This window comes from Globicephala melas, chromosome 14 (assembly GCF_963455315.2).
Source record: "Globicephala melas chromosome 14, mGloMel1.2, whole genome shotgun sequence".
Classification (NCBI taxonomy): domain Eukaryota; kingdom Metazoa; phylum Chordata; class Mammalia; order Artiodactyla; family Delphinidae; genus Globicephala; species Globicephala melas.
The window spans coordinates 17,574,325-17,587,528 of NC_083327.1; the positions used below are offsets into that span (position 1 = coordinate 17,574,325).

Consider the following 13,204-nt stretch of genomic DNA (forward strand, 5'->3'; position numbering starts at 1 on the left):
TTGTATCTACAATTTACTCCTCTAAAGTAACATTCTACCTATGATTCCTAGATCACTCAGCTGGGTAGTAAAGCCTAGTGAAACTTTAAACACTCTCATTTAGTTAAAAAAATAAAAATAAACCAAAAAACATAGATTAGAATAGGTTTGAAGAGTGACACAATGATGAAGCGTTATGTATGCCAAATACCAAAGATGCATTAAACATTGCACCATCAGTAGATTTGTTCTTTTGAATTTTTTGGTTGTTTGCTTCTTTCTTATAGAATTTGGTAGTCACAAATAAGATCACAATAAATGATTAATTATTGAAGAGCTGTGTGTCTCTTGCATGTTTTTTATTTAGGAACACAAGTATAAAATGCTTGCAATTTTGAGCCGCCATGCTACACATTATGAATTGCAATTAAGTCACACATCACACAAAGGTCACTCTTCTATATATTATTTATGATGAAAGCCTGTGTAAAAATAAGGCGCTGATCTACGTAAGAAAGATACCATGGCAGGTTTAGAATGGTACTTGCTTCATACAACAAGATAGATTGACTAGAGTTGTTAAACAGATGAAAAGAGAATTTTAATTAGAGAGGTACAGCTATCCAGACACTAGATGAACACTTATTCACAAATAGCATCTCAAACTGTCTCTACATTGGCCAGAAGTTTGGATTTAAGGGACTCTAAGCTCCCTTCCAACTCTGAGATTCTGTAACTTGAAGGGTCTCTACAGATTCTACCAGCACCCCAAGATTTAACCAGCTGAAGAGTCAAAGTTGAAGTATCATCAACAATCACTGTGTCTATACTATTGTTTTGATTTTTAAATAGAATTGGGCATTTAAGGATAGACAGAATAAAATATTCCAAAAGATACTAGCTATAATGTGTGATATTTTTATATGGTTATGCTACATCATTCTGCACTAAAACTCAAAATGTTTTAAGTTCAGACATATTACCCCAAATAAGGCAAAATAAGTCTCTATCTACACTGGATATCAGAGCCTTATATTTAAAAGTATATTTTATGGGGATTCCCTGGTGATGCAGCGGTTAAGAATCCACCTGCCAACGCAGGAGACATGGGTTCGAGCCCTGGTCCAGGAAGATCCCACATGCCGCGGAGCAACTAAGCCCGTGTGCCACAACTACTGAGCTTGCTCTCTAGAGCCCACGTGCCACAACTACTGAAGCATGCGCGCCTAGAGCCCGTGCTCCGCAACAAGAGAAGCCCCCACTCGCCGCAACTAGAGAAAACCTGCGCACAGCAACGAAGACCCAACGCAGCCAAAAATAAATAAATAAAATAAATAAATTTTAAAAATATATTTTATAATATTTCCTGAGGACATAATGAAACATCTAAACTTCTCTTTACAGAATTAATTAACAAAATTAGAAATATTTAGCACTACCAAAAGGTGAACTTGAACATGATTCTTCTACATAACCTGGTCCTACCGCCTGATACTGCCTTGATTTAAATTTCATTGCAATCAAGGGAGTAAATGTGGCAAGCTGATATTACATAAAAATGTGAGTCTCCACATTAAATTGTTCCAAAGTAACTTGTGCTTTGAGACTGAAAACTAAACTTTTAGGAAATCAAAGACAGGTTAAAGTTTATCTTTGTACTATCACTTTTAAAGAGTACTTAACATTTAACATTGTTAGCGAGATACTAAAGGGTCAATCTTAAAAGTGTAGAAACTTCTATTGTCTTTGTGTACATTACAACTTTAACATTAAGTCACCATTTATGCTGTCCCTTTGCTGTGGTTATTAAATATCAGTCTTACCTTTTATCAAAGAATCACTTCTACTAATGCAATTCATTTATTAAATCTGATTAGACTTACTATATAAAACTAGTAGAGAAGACTTATGTATAATCCAATTATTACAGTGCTTTACTAGATAAATAGATCAGGTGAAGAACAAGAACTAGAGGCAGGAGGAGGATGAATAAATGTGTTTAAGCACACAGACTGAGGCGTTTAGGGCACCTACCCCGGTCCTGAGGGGTGAATGTGAGAGGTCCTGGGCACCTACCCCGGTCCTGAGGGGTGAATGTGAGAGGTCCAGGGCACCTACCCCGGTCCTGAGGGGTGAATGTGAGAGGTCCTGGGCACCTACCCCGGTCCTGAGGGGTGAATGTGAGAGGTCCAGGGCACCTACCCCGGTCCTGAGGGGTGAATGTGAGAGGTCCAGGGTACCTACCCCGGTCCTGAGGGCCTGAGTGTAGGAGGCACCAAGTACCTCTGGAAGTGGGGATAAAAGAGAGGATACACACAGGAAGCTGCTCAAAAATCTGTTAAGAAGTTGTCTGAACCCAGATCCACTTCCCTCTCCTGTCGGCACACAGTTGACTCTCCCACACCCTGGAGGTTTAGAAAGAAACTAGAGGTTTCTTTTCTTTTTTTTTTTTTTTTTGCGGTACGCGGGCCTCTCACTGCTGTGGCCTCTCCCGTTGAGGAGCACAGGCTCCGGATGCGCGGGCTCAGCGGCCATGGCTCACGGGCCCAGCTGCTCCACAGCACGTAGGATCTTCCCGGACCGGGGCACGAACCCACGTCCCCTGCATCGGCAGGCGGACTCTCAACCACTGCGCCACCAGGGAAGCCCCTAGAGGTTTATTTTCTAAAGAGGGTCTCCGGACTGTAAGGCACCAGACATAATTGTAAGGTTCCAGGGATAATGGTGCAACGGTACCATACTCAAAATAAGAAGACTAAATGAAAGTTTATTCTTTCCCTACTTGGCTTGAAGAATACTGGCAGAAAGTTGACACTGGCAGGAATAATAAATAATATAATAATAAATATGTCACCTATAATCCCATTGTCTAGGTACCGTAGTTTTCAACATTCTGATGTACATTCTTACAAGTTCTTTCTCTACCTGATATATGCAAATTCAAGAAAACTTTATAGAAAAATATTTCATGGGAATAGAATCTAAAAAAGAGTGGATATATGTATAACTGATTCATTTTGCTGTACATCTGAAACTAACCCAACATTGTTAATCAACTATATTCCAATAAAAATTAATTTAAAAAAATCTCATGCCATGCTTATTATTTTAACATACTTAACATATTTTTATCACCTAAAAATATTTTGTGACTATCTTACCAAATCAATAATATATTTTAAAATATTATTTTGTATAGTTGTAATATCCTATAGGATGAACCTGTGATAACTTATTTAACCAAACCTGTATCTTTGGGTATTTAGAGGCTTTCTGATTTTTGCCATTAAACATAACATCACAATAAATATCTTTATCTGAATAGACATTTTTCCAGAGAAGACATACAAATGGGCAAGACCTCACTAACCATCAGAGGAATGCCATTCAAAACCAGAATGGGATATTACCTCACACCTGTCTGAATGGCTATTATCAAAAAGACAAGGGACCCTCCTGTAATTTGCTACAGGATGCATTTCCCAAATTGCAATTCCTCTGCTCTTCCTGAATAAACTTAATTTCTGGTATTAAAAAAAAAAGACAAAAAATAACACATGTTGTCAAGGATATAGAAAAAAAAGAACCCTGGTGCACTGCTGGTGGGAATGTAAATTGGTGCAGCCTCTATGTGTTTTCCAAAAACAGTATGGAGGTTCCTCAAAAAATTAAAACTAGAATTACTATGTGACCCAGCAATTCCACTTCTGCATATTTCTCTGCAGGAAACGAAATCACCGTCTTGAAAAGATACATGCACCCCTATGTTCACTGTAGCATTATTTACAATTGCCAAGACGTGGAAACAACCCAAGTGTCCAATGACAAATGAATGGGTAAAGAAAATGTGAAGTAGATATATATATATGAATATTATTCAACCACTAAAAGGTAAGAAATTCTATCTTTTGTGACAACAGGGATGAACCGTGAGGGCACTATGCTAAGTGAAACAAGTCAGACAGTGAAAGACAAATACTCTATCTCCCTTATATGTGGAATCTAAAACAAAAAACAAACACATAGATACAGGGAACAGACTGGTGGCAGTTGTACAAAATGGGTACAGGTAGTCAAAGGCACAGACTTCCAGTTAGAAGATAAATAAGTTCTGGGAGTGTAATGTACATCATGGTGACTAAGTTAATAATACTATATTGTACACTGAAAGTTGGCACAAGAGTAGATCTTCAAAGTTCTTATCACAAGAAAAAAATAACTATGTGTGGTGATGGATGTTAACTTATTGTGGTGATCATTTAGCAATACATACGTGTATCAAACCATTAAGCTGTACACCTAAAATTAATACAGTGTTATATGTCAATCACATCTCATTTTGAAAATAAACAAATATGTAAACTAACTAGCTAAATATCCCTGTATATTTGTTTTGCACACCTTCGTCTGCAGAGGATAAATTTCTAAAAACAGAATTCTTGGATCAAAGCTCTGCATAATATTAAGATCGGTGACATGTATTGCCACCCCAAGAGTTGTACCAATTTATATTCCCAACATCGATGTACAAGAGTGTTCATTTTCCTAAAGCATCATTAACAGTTGGGATTACAATAAAAATCTTTGCCAGCTTGATACAGAACATGAGTTTGTCATCTGCTGTTTAATACGCTTTTTAAAACTTGGTGTGGTTAAACTTTAAAACATGTTTTCAGGCCAATGGTATTCCTTCGTTTGTGAAATGTCTGTTCTACCATGTCTGACTTTGATCTTTTCAATTATCAAAGCATTTGGTATAAGATTAGGCTACATTTACCTTATTTTCAAAAATCCTAACAAGCTAGTTCATTATGGCAAAAATTTCTATGTAAATTACTTAGAATGTCAAGTTAGAGAATAGCTATTCCAGAGAGGGTATTATGGGAAGAAAAATCTCTTTTCGCAGCTGATTTTTTTTTTTTTTTTTTTTTTTTGTGGTACGCGGGCCTCTCACTGTTGTGGCCCCTCCCGTTGCGGAGCACAGGCTCCGGACACGCAGGCTCAGCGGCCATGGCTCATGGGCCCAGCTGCTCTGCGGCATGTGGGATCCTCCCGGACCGGGGCACGAACCTGTGTCCCCTGCATCGGCAGGCGGACTCTCAACCACTGCACCACCAGGGAAGCCCTGCAGCTGATTTTAAAGACCAAAGGATAAGACCTTATTCTTTTGATCTGAATTTGTTGAATTCTGATGGTCTCCAGATTATATTATGAAATCTCCATTTCTGTTTTCTTTCTTTTTCTTAAAATTCTTTTTTTTTTTAATGTGGACCATTTTTAAAGTCTTTATTGCATTTGTTACAATATTGCTTCTGTTTTATGTTTTGGGTTTTTGGTCGCGAGGCATGTGGGATCGAACCCGCACCCCCTGCATTGGAAGGTGAAGTCTTAACCACTGGACCGCCAGGGAAGTCCCGTAATTTCCATTTCTTAATAGCTAATTTGCACACTTCTTCTAGTTAGCAATAATTTATAATTAGAATGCATTAAGGTCTAAATAAATTTTGAACTAAAATCTCTATCATTTAAGATTATTTTAGATCATTAATATAGAATTTAAGTATTTTTAAAAATCAAATACTTTTCATAAAATGCTAATAAATTTAAATAACACATCTGTTAAAAAAAAAAAAAAAAGAAAGAAAGAAAGTTCCCCCAAAGGCCCAGTGTAAAAGCATTTATTTACATGGTAAGGCTGTAATAGTTATGTAATTATTTTTGTTGGCACTAGAATGCAATTTCTATGCCCACAGTGAGGAAAGTATGACATCTGTGGGCAAAATAGTAAAAACATAAGGTTAAAAAGGTAAAATAGAAACGTATGGGGAAGATGTGTCACTAAGGACACTATTTTGGTATGGAGAAAGCACAAAACAGTTTGGTCATTTCTAGTCAGAACCCCAATAACTTGCCCCAAGTTTTGTCTAGTCAGAGATTAGACCCACTTTTCTCAAACGTAACTTTCTGTTGGCTAAGGCGGTAGGACCCTAAAATGTGGAAATATGTAGACTGTGTGTGTGCAGATTATACTTTAGGCAGATTAGCTGAGGTGAAAACCAGTTATTTAATGCTCCATAGGGGTGATCTGCTGGGGGAAATGTTCCGCTGTGGATTCTCAGGGCAGCTCCACATGCAGTGCTCTTGGCTTGGCCTGGCATCTGCCTCAGATTTCCTGTGCTCCTGACTTTAATGCTGATGCAGCCCAAGCTGTGACCCCTAAATTCTTGGCCACAGTTGACAGAAATGCTGACCCTAATTCCTAATCGCTCATTTTGTTTGATGATTTGGATTTAGCGTTCTTTTCCCTAAACTGAACTCTGATACCTATTTATTCTGTAAAATGATTCAAAACTGTGCAATACCGGTCTTTAACGTCTATACAGACGTTTCTGCGAGACCCACAAAATCAAAAGATATAGACCATTAAAGAAAGGACAGGACAGTTTTGTTCAACAGTTAACTGGTGGCTACTTTAGAGACTACTACAAAATGAACTGGTAAGTGACTTATAGACACTGATCTACAAAGCCTATGTCTGTAGCATCAGAGGCACTCTATCATTATATATTATATCTTCAAGTTAGGGTTATAGCACATTAAAATTAGACTGTCTTCATTTCCTTTCTGAAATCCTCCACATATTCACTTCTTATAAATAAACACTCAAAAAAATGAATACAAAAAGAAGAAAATGAAGTTGAAATAACATAAAGATCTTTGTCATGAAGACGGCAATAAAGTAATAATGTAATTAACATCACAAAGGATTTTAGGAAAAGAAAGAGTAGATCAATTCCGTTAGTGCGCCTCAAAACGTAAAAAGAGACTCATTATCTTTAAATACACTATATTTACATAGCTATGTTATACTAAAGAACTCAAGCATAGTCAATTTTAAAAATTATAAAGTATATTTCAGCTGATAGTATTTTCACAAATAACTATTTTGTCCACAATATAAACTCTACGAGAGAAATATTATCATCCTCATTTTACATGTAAGCTTTTCTTTGACCGCCTCATTTCCAACGGCATTCATCTTACTCCACTTTGGCTACATTCCTCCTAAGTTTCATCTTGGTTCATCTCTCAGAACTAATCCTTCTTGGAAGAACTACATTAGAATAGCTCACTCATCATGGTCGCAATCTCCTACCTTTCCAGTTCTTTACTCAATTATCCCCATTATACCTATTGTTTAATTTCATGGGAATCTAGCCCTTTGGCCCTATCCACTCGTCCTTATATCTTCACTTCCTTCTCTATCCAACTTAGTGCTATGGTCATACTTTAACCTTAACTCTTATCCCGTTGTCCTTTCTCTGCACAAATACATAAAATACCCAGCATAGATAAACCCAACTGACCATCCTGGCCTTGCCTACTCCTAAGCTCTTGCACTCAAGCTGCTCAGCCTGGGGTCATGGTATGTTTGTGGTTTTCAACTTCAGTGGACCCTCAGCACCACTACTGAATCCTTTTGTGTTTCATGGTCAGATGGCTCTCTAGTCCTCTACAGCAGCTCTTTCAAATTCCCTTTACCCTCATCAAACTTCTAATCCTCTCATTTCCAAAGAAAAAAATAGAAGCTATTATATAACTTCCTGCCATAGATGAGAAATTAAAACTCAGAGAGGTGAAGTCAATTGATCAAAGTCCACAGCCAATGAAGAAGGAGCAAAGCAAGTCAGTCTGACCCCAGAGTTCTTAACATCTATATGTTATAATGCCTCTCATTTTCTCATTCTTAGTTACTGCTTTCCCATTCTACCCGTTCTTCAAGGCAAACACCTAGGCTCTATCCTTGGCCATTTCCTCACCCTCATCATCAACAACTACTCATCTATTTCTTAGTCTTCACTGGCATTTTCCCAGAACCAGGCACCATCACCATGCATTTGGACTACAGCAACAGCCTTTAGGTTTGCTCCCAATGAATTTAGTCTCTGCACTGAAAACAGTGAAAGGGTTCTCTCCAAAATGCACGCCTACCTTAGCCAACCTAATTCCTTAGTTCGACCCTCACCAATTCTTTTTAGACCAGAGGTTGCCAAACTCTTTCTGTACATGGCCAGATAGTTAAGTATTTTAGGGTTTGCGGTCACATGATGTCTGCCCCAGACTTACAAAAGCAATCATAAATAATACATAAACAAATGGGCATGGCTGTGTGGCAAGAAAACTTTACAAAAACAGACAGTGGGCTGGATTTGGCCCATAGGCTGTAGTTTGCTAACTCCTGCTTTGGATGTGTTACAGTTATTCATTTCATTAACATTAAGTACCTTCTATGGGCTGGGCACTGTATTAATGACAAGGTGATGAACAAAACAGACATATTCTTGTCCTTCACAGAGCTTAAAGTTTAGTGGGGAGGGAGATATTAATTTTTTTAATTACATAAATATATAGAACTGTTTCTGTGATAAGTTCAACAAGGGAAAAATAAGTAGGGCTATGCAAGCCTATGATAGGTAGATTTGACTTAGCACAAGGATCCAGAAGATTCTCCTGAGGAATGTCATGATTGAGAAGAGATTTGAAGAGGGGAGGGAAGAGTATTCTAGGAGGATGGATCAGCATTTGAATAGACCCTGTGACAGGAAGAAGTCTGGCTTATGTTTGGACCTGAAAAAGACGGTGATGGCTAGAATGGCAAAAAAAAAAAAATGAGGTTGGAGAGACAGGTAGGGACCAGACCATGCATTTTGGACCATATTTATGACTTTCACCTTTCATCTTAAGTGCAATGGAAAACCATTCAAGTATTTTATGGAACGGATGATATGACTAGATATCTACGGCAAAAAGAAAACTTTGGCTTGTCACAAAATTCTCAGCTCCTATGTCTACATCTGGCAAACTGCAGTCATACTATGGAGAGAACACATAAGAAGGGGAAGCAACAGTAAATGTGGACAGATTTCTTAGAAAATGCCCATTATTTAGGAGAGATGATGGTAACTTACCTTAGGTTAATGGAGAGGAATCTGTGGAAGAGACAGACTTTTACAACAGAAAATCAGGAGGATGAGTGATGGAGTGTATTTGGCAGGGAGAGATGAAGAAGAGAGAGACATCAGGAATTCACGGAGAAGGAGAACACACGAAGAAGGCTGAGGTTGGTGGGGAAATAAGAGTTTGATGGTGGGGAGGTTGAGTATGAGATAACTTTGAGACATCCCAGAGGAAATTTTAAATAACCAGATGGGTATATGGACCCGGAATTCAAAGAAGTCTGGGCTAAATATATAAATCTGCTAGTGGGATGGGTGGCCTTGCAGTATATACCTAAGATATAATAGAACAAAGAGAAAAGGGCCTGGGACTGAGTGTTGCAGTGTTCTGGCACTTAATAGCTAGTCAGAGAGGGATGAACCTGGGGGAAAAAAAGGGTGAAAATTCAAAGAGGTAGGAAGCAAGTCAGCAGGGGCATGTGACACGGAAGTTGACGGAAGAGAGTATTTCAAGGAAGACAGTGGGGTCTACAATGTTAAATGCTGCTGAGAATCCAAGTAAGGTCAACACTGAAAAATGTTCACTGCGATGAGTGGAATGGAAGCCATTTGTGATCTTCTTTCGGGTTGCCAGAACTTACTATGGTCTTCCTCCTTTGGATCTCTGCCTGCGCTTTTATTCTACCTGCCCTTAATGAAACAGGAAGAGTAAGATTCTCATTGGAAGGTTTCGGATTTGGGGAGGTGGGGAGGTGGGTTGGTGGAGGGGGGGTGGATCTAGAGAGAGTTGCAAAAAAAGGCTTAGTGAGAAACAAAACAAGTAACTTAGACAAAAGCTGGTAGCCAAGCATCTACAATCAATCAAAGACAAACAGGAAACCGCGGTACACACTGTATACAAAGGCAGCTTCTGCTGGGGTAAAGCTCAGAAACTGTGACTGATCTCTAAGCTCAGAAAATTGACGGAGATGAAGGCTGAAGAGAGAAAAATATACAGTCTTCATTTTAAACAATGAATAATATATTTTCATACATTTTATTCTTTGTTTAGCCATAATCACTGGGGATTTTATCAGATTTTAGGGCACCTGTTCTCTAGCTCACACGTAATATGGTACATTCTGAAGTCACAGAGTACTTTTCTCAAATACGTAAAATTAAATGAGAAATAATGTGTGAAATCATCAAGCATAATCCCTGGCATTTAATCAGTATCCAGTGCAAATTTACTGAATTTGAATCATTATAAAATTACAAACTAATATCAGGACATGTTGATCTTGATCTACATGCAGTGAAAATCTGATTACCTTGAATATCATCATTGAATGTGCAGTACTGGTTTTGATACTTTTTCAGGAGCCGAAATGCATTTATATTGGCAAAATCTTCAAACTGAATAAGGCAATTCATGCCATACCTATGGGACAAAATATTCACATTAGAAGAGGTTAATGAAATAACATTTAAAAATAAACCTTGAAAATTAGACTATAGAAAAGGCAAAACATTATTTTCTTTTAAAGGTCCTATCTTGCTACTTAGTATAAATATATAATACAATGTCTGTTCAGTAAATATTTACTACATGCTTACTACAGGAAAAAGCATTGCATTGGCACTGTGAAATACTACAAAGATGGCAAAAATATGGTACCCTGCAGTCAAGGAATTTAAAAGTTAGTAGAAATTATTTTGAAATAAATGAAAAGTAATATGAAAGTGGTACAAACAAGGGATAACAGATGTTGAGAAGCCACATATCACTCCTGACTGGGGTTACAAACCAGGTAACAAATGAACTGAGTTTTAATCACGTCATGATTTCAAAAGTAGAGATGTAAGGTTCTACAAGCTGAGTAAACAGCAGAAGCAAAGTAACTGAAGTGAAAGTTAGGAGAGAAAAAAAATCATTCAAAAATTAGCAAGAAGCCCCATTCGGCCGAAATGTCGTGTTCGGTGCATGTAAGGGTGCAGTGAGAGACACGGTCAGAATCTTATGTTGGAAACCTTAAACATTCTAGCCTAGGATTCTGGTGTTTGTTCTATAGCCATAACCAAACACCGAAAAGCTTTGAGCTTTGAAGTATACAGCACAGATTTTTATTCCTGAAATTAACTTACTGGTTTGACCCTTTATTCTTATGATCATCTATGGCCTGTACATCCAAGATAAGGGAAATTAACACCATTGATACCCCAAGTATCTGAGAGTTGCCAGAGAAAGCCTCATAGCCATGGCCATCCTCGCTAGGTGATTTAGAGATGTATGGTCTCCAACCTCGGCTAGACTCCCACTGCTGCCATACTTATGATTCCTTTTCTTTGTCTTTGGTCAGCTTCCACTGCTATTGCACCCAAAGGCTATTCCTAATCTTCGCCAATCCTTTTAAATCTTGACCTCTTCACCTGTCTCCTACTTCCTGGTATAGTGAGGGCATAATGTGTGATCTCCCTCAACTATTCTCCTCCCACCGCATCTCGCATCTCGCATCTCCCATCTCTATCTTTAGCGCTACCCTGCAGGCATCAGTCAACAAGGCGTTCCTCTTCCTGTTTAAGGTAACTCACCGCTGCTGCCCACATTCCCAACACTTCCTTCTTAATTAGCTCCCTCTCTCCTATTTACAACTCCTTCTTCTGGATAAGTTCCTTCCTCTTTTTTGATAACTGACTTGGAGCTTCTCATTAGAGGGAAAAAGTTCTTTCTCCACCCCATGTTTTTCCTATCCTTTCCACTTAAGGTATATGAAATATTAGTTTACAGTTTACATTATTTCTCCATCCCCTGTCATTTACCTTCTGTCCTCACGACTCTGCTAAAATTGCTGCTCTAAAATTAGAATGTTTCCGAACTAAAAATCCAAGAAACACTGTTTCCCATCCCTAATTTACCAGGGCTCTTTGCTGCATTGCCACTATTTCTGTTTACCTTTTTTCCTTGAAACTCTATTCCCTAGGCTTCTGTGATATCGCGCTTTTCTGTGCCTTCTCCTAAACTACTGATCATTTCTTCTTCTTTCTCCCTTAAGGAGTTCTTAGCACTTAAACATTGGTGTTTCCCATGACTCTGTCCTTGGTCTACTACATGGTGTATGTGTGTGTGTGTGTGCGCGTCCGTCCGGCCTGACAGAATCTCAATCCTACTCATACTTTTAATCACCAATTATATACAGTGACTCCCAAAGGTATGTTTCTACTCTACTCCTGTGAACTCCAGACTTGTAAATCTCATGACCAGCTGGATAATTTCACTTGAACGTACCTCAAGTTGAAAAGTCCAAAATTAAACTCATTACATTTCCATAATACCCATAAGTCCTCAGCAAATATTTGTTGGATGAATGTAATTTATAGATATTTCCTCATTTAATCTCAGGGTGCAATTTTATAGATGAGGATAGCCTTGGGCACCAGGTAAGCTGGGGAGGGGAGATCTGCACTCAAGTCTGCCTGATGATGTGGTAGAGCCTGATGTTTAAGCTAAGCTTTAAGCTTATGATTGATTCCTTTCTGTTATCCTGTAGGTTATTATATATACCTTTAAGTATATACCTTTGAACAACGCTGAGTTCTAAAACTAAAAATAAGGAGCTCTATAACAGAAAAGTTTTGTAAAATTTAATCAGAATAATAAACTAGTGAAAAGACTGACTAGTCTTTAGGGGTTATGTTTTGTTGCAAACCAACAGTTAACAGAAAGCTGCTAAGCATAGGTTTGGTTGTTTAACATTTATGATGGCCCTACATCTTCATGGTGAAGTCTGTCTCCTCAAGACTTAAACCAACACCTTCTTATAGATTATCTATTCTGTATTTCCAACCTAAATTGCTTATTGAAACTCAATCATCTTCACAGAACATTTTCAAAGTCAAGTAGGCTCTTGACTCTCAACTCCAACAATTTTTTTTCTATGATGGAAGCATATATTTCCATGTCTCAGAGACCCAAAGACTGAAGCTATTATTTTACTATTTCCTTTTTAACCCACCATATTCAGTTAATTACCATTTTCTATCATTTCTACTATTTAAATATTATCACAGCCAAAGAAATTAGTCTCACTCCTGCTAGGACTGCAAAAAGTCTACGGGTCTCTGCTTCTCCTTGTCTCCCTCAAACATATGACATAGAGCCACCAAAGTTTTGTAAAACAATAACTTCCGCCAGCTACTCCCTTGCTCAAAATTCAGAGAGTGGATTGCTCTGATGATGACGCTCAAATTCCTTAAACTCAAGGATCTATAATCACATTTTATCTTTTCAA

The 13,204-nt window shown here is 38.1% G+C and overlaps 1 protein-coding gene across 2 annotated transcripts in view; it reads right to left on the reverse strand.

The window, feature by feature from the left end:
- The window catches only part of ME1 (malic enzyme 1), a 192,792-nt gene that overhangs the window by 35,033 nt on the left and 144,555 nt on the right, over nt 1-13,204 (reverse strand). For both annotated transcript variants that reach the window (XM_030859406.3, XM_060283299.2), the window contains exon 7: nt 10,247-10,356. In XM_030859406.3, coding sequence (XP_030715266.1) covers nt 10,247-10,356 — 110 coding nt within the window. The remainder of the gene's footprint in view (nt 1-10,246; nt 10,357-13,204) is intronic.